Source organism: Centruroides vittatus, unplaced genomic scaffold, assembly GCF_030686945.1.
Source record: "Centruroides vittatus isolate TY-2023 unplaced genomic scaffold, ASM3068694v2 scaffold_752, whole genome shotgun sequence".
Taxonomy (NCBI): domain Eukaryota; kingdom Metazoa; phylum Arthropoda; class Arachnida; order Scorpiones; family Buthidae; genus Centruroides; species Centruroides vittatus.
In genome coordinates, this window is record NW_027122716.1 from 15,912 (window position 1) to 18,079 (window position 2,168).

At 34.5% G+C, this 2,168-nt stretch overlaps 1 protein-coding gene across 1 annotated transcript; it reads left to right on the forward strand.

Annotated features, from left to right (window-relative positions):
* Window positions 1–949: 949 nt before the first annotated feature.
* On the forward strand, window positions 950–1,864 carry LOC136989659 (uncharacterized). Its single transcript, XM_067287883.1, has one exon. It carries the CDS (start codon window positions 950–952, stop codon window positions 1,862–1,864), a length of 915 nt encoding a protein of 304 aa, XP_067143984.1.
* Window positions 1,865–2,168: the final 304 nt, after the last annotated feature.

Below are 2,168 nucleotides of genomic sequence, written 5' to 3' on the forward strand. Positions count from 1 at the left end.
TTAAAACATTTATTATTTAATATGATATTTATTGAAAATATTGGTCACACATCTGTGTTATTAACATTAATTAACCCTTTGTCCCTGAAGGCACCGATCGATAGGTACCCTGGCTTTTTAAGCAAAACTTCGAGGGTACCGATTCATCGTTACTTTGGTAAATATCGATTTTTGTAAAATTTATTAACAACAGATATAATCTCGTTCGGTATGAAGTGAATAAAGTATAATAATTTGTTATATTAGTTGATAGCAGTATAAAATTTTGATTTCAAACAAATGTTTGATATAATGTGCGATAATTTCACAACGAATAAACATACATGCATAAATGTTATATCGAATTATACAAAACAATATTCTACGTCTTTCTGGCTCAGTGCCAGCAATCAACTATGTAACTAGACAATGTTAATTTTCACAAAATGTTACAAATTATCAAGTTTATGTGTCAGTTCTGATATATATATATTTTTTTCTTATAAATTTTTCTAATAAAATGTATTGAAAAATATCGTGTTTAAAACTAAAGATATTAATAAATGTAAGTGATTTTTCATGTAGATATAATAATAATTTGATTTTTGGTGAATTTTTAAAATAATATCGCCTGACTGACCTATATTGCGTTAGGAGGGATCGCAAAATAAACGTAAACAAGATGTCGGGGAAAAGGGTTAATCTTCTGCTCAGACTCAGCTTCTTAATGAATACAGTAGAAACATACAATACACCTTATCGCTGAGAACAAACAATTTATTACCTAAAACTAACGTTTTCGGCCCAATTTATGGGCCATCTTCAGGTTACAGCTGTTCGATTCCGATACAAAATCGAACACATTCAAAATTAAACCAAAATAGAACATACGTTTAAATTAAACCAGTAGAACAAGCATAGTACAAAATAATATATAGACGATGTTCTAATTATTTGGAAGAATGACACAATGATACAGCGATTCCTAGACCAAGTGAACTCTAACCAACATGGCTTGAAACTTAACCTTGAGCAAGTTAGTAACAAAGAGCTACACTTCTTGGACGTTGGCATTGAATTTAAGAATGGAGCTTTATGCACGAAGGTGTACATCAAGCCCACACATGATCCGATGTATATTCCGGCGAGTTCTAATGACCCAACGGTTTATAAATTATCCGCATTTAGGGCCCTAATCAGAAGAGCGTTTTTATATTGCTCAAACATAATGGACACGATGAATGAGCTGGGTAGAATCAAAGAGATAGCAAAGGAGTTAGGGTTTGGAACAAGAACTATAGAACGTTTAATAGCGGCGTACATAAAGCCTAGGAGCAGTTCTAAGAAGAAACCGGAGTCTGGGGGTAACTTCACAAAGTTTACATATAATAAATGTCTCTTCCCGATTATGAAGCAAATAGCGAGGCACAAAAACGCCAGTTTAATATGCAAAAGGGCCCCCACAGTGTATAGGTTGATTAGAAATGACAAAGAAAGAATTGGTGTTAAAGAACAGGCGGGAGTATATGCAATTCCCTACAAAAATGACCAGTTGGGAATCGATAGGGACTACGTAGGTGTCACTAATAGAAACCTTGGAGTGAGGATAAAGGAGCATCGGTACGATGTCACAAAAAACAGGTGCACAACAGCGTTATCCAAAATGGCGCAAGCAGATGGTTCAGTGGTAGAATGGGAAAATGCCAAAATTCTTGTAAAAGTACACTCGCCAACGCTGTCGTCCATAACTGAGAAATGTGAAATCTACAGAGCGAGTTTGGCTGGCAGATGTTTAAATTATAAGGATGCGACGGTGTTACCGTCATCCTGGAAATACATAGTAAGACGTAACACACGTGATAATGAGTCTGCCGTCACTCAGTAGGCTTCTGGGTTAATGCAAAACGAATGGTTCCTTAAGATTGGCGGCCAGTCACAGTATTTTATTTGTATTTTAATTTCATTTACATTTTTCGTGTTATTTTAATTTTTGTTATTTATTATTTTGTACTATGCTTGTTCTATTGGTTTAGTTTAAACGTATGTTCTATTTTGGTTTAATTTTGAATGTGTTCGATTTTGTATCGGAATCGAACAGCTGTAACCTGAAGATGGCCCATAAATTGGGCCGAAAACGCTAGTTTTAGGTAATAAATTGTTTGTTCTCAGCGAAAAGGGTTAAAGCGATA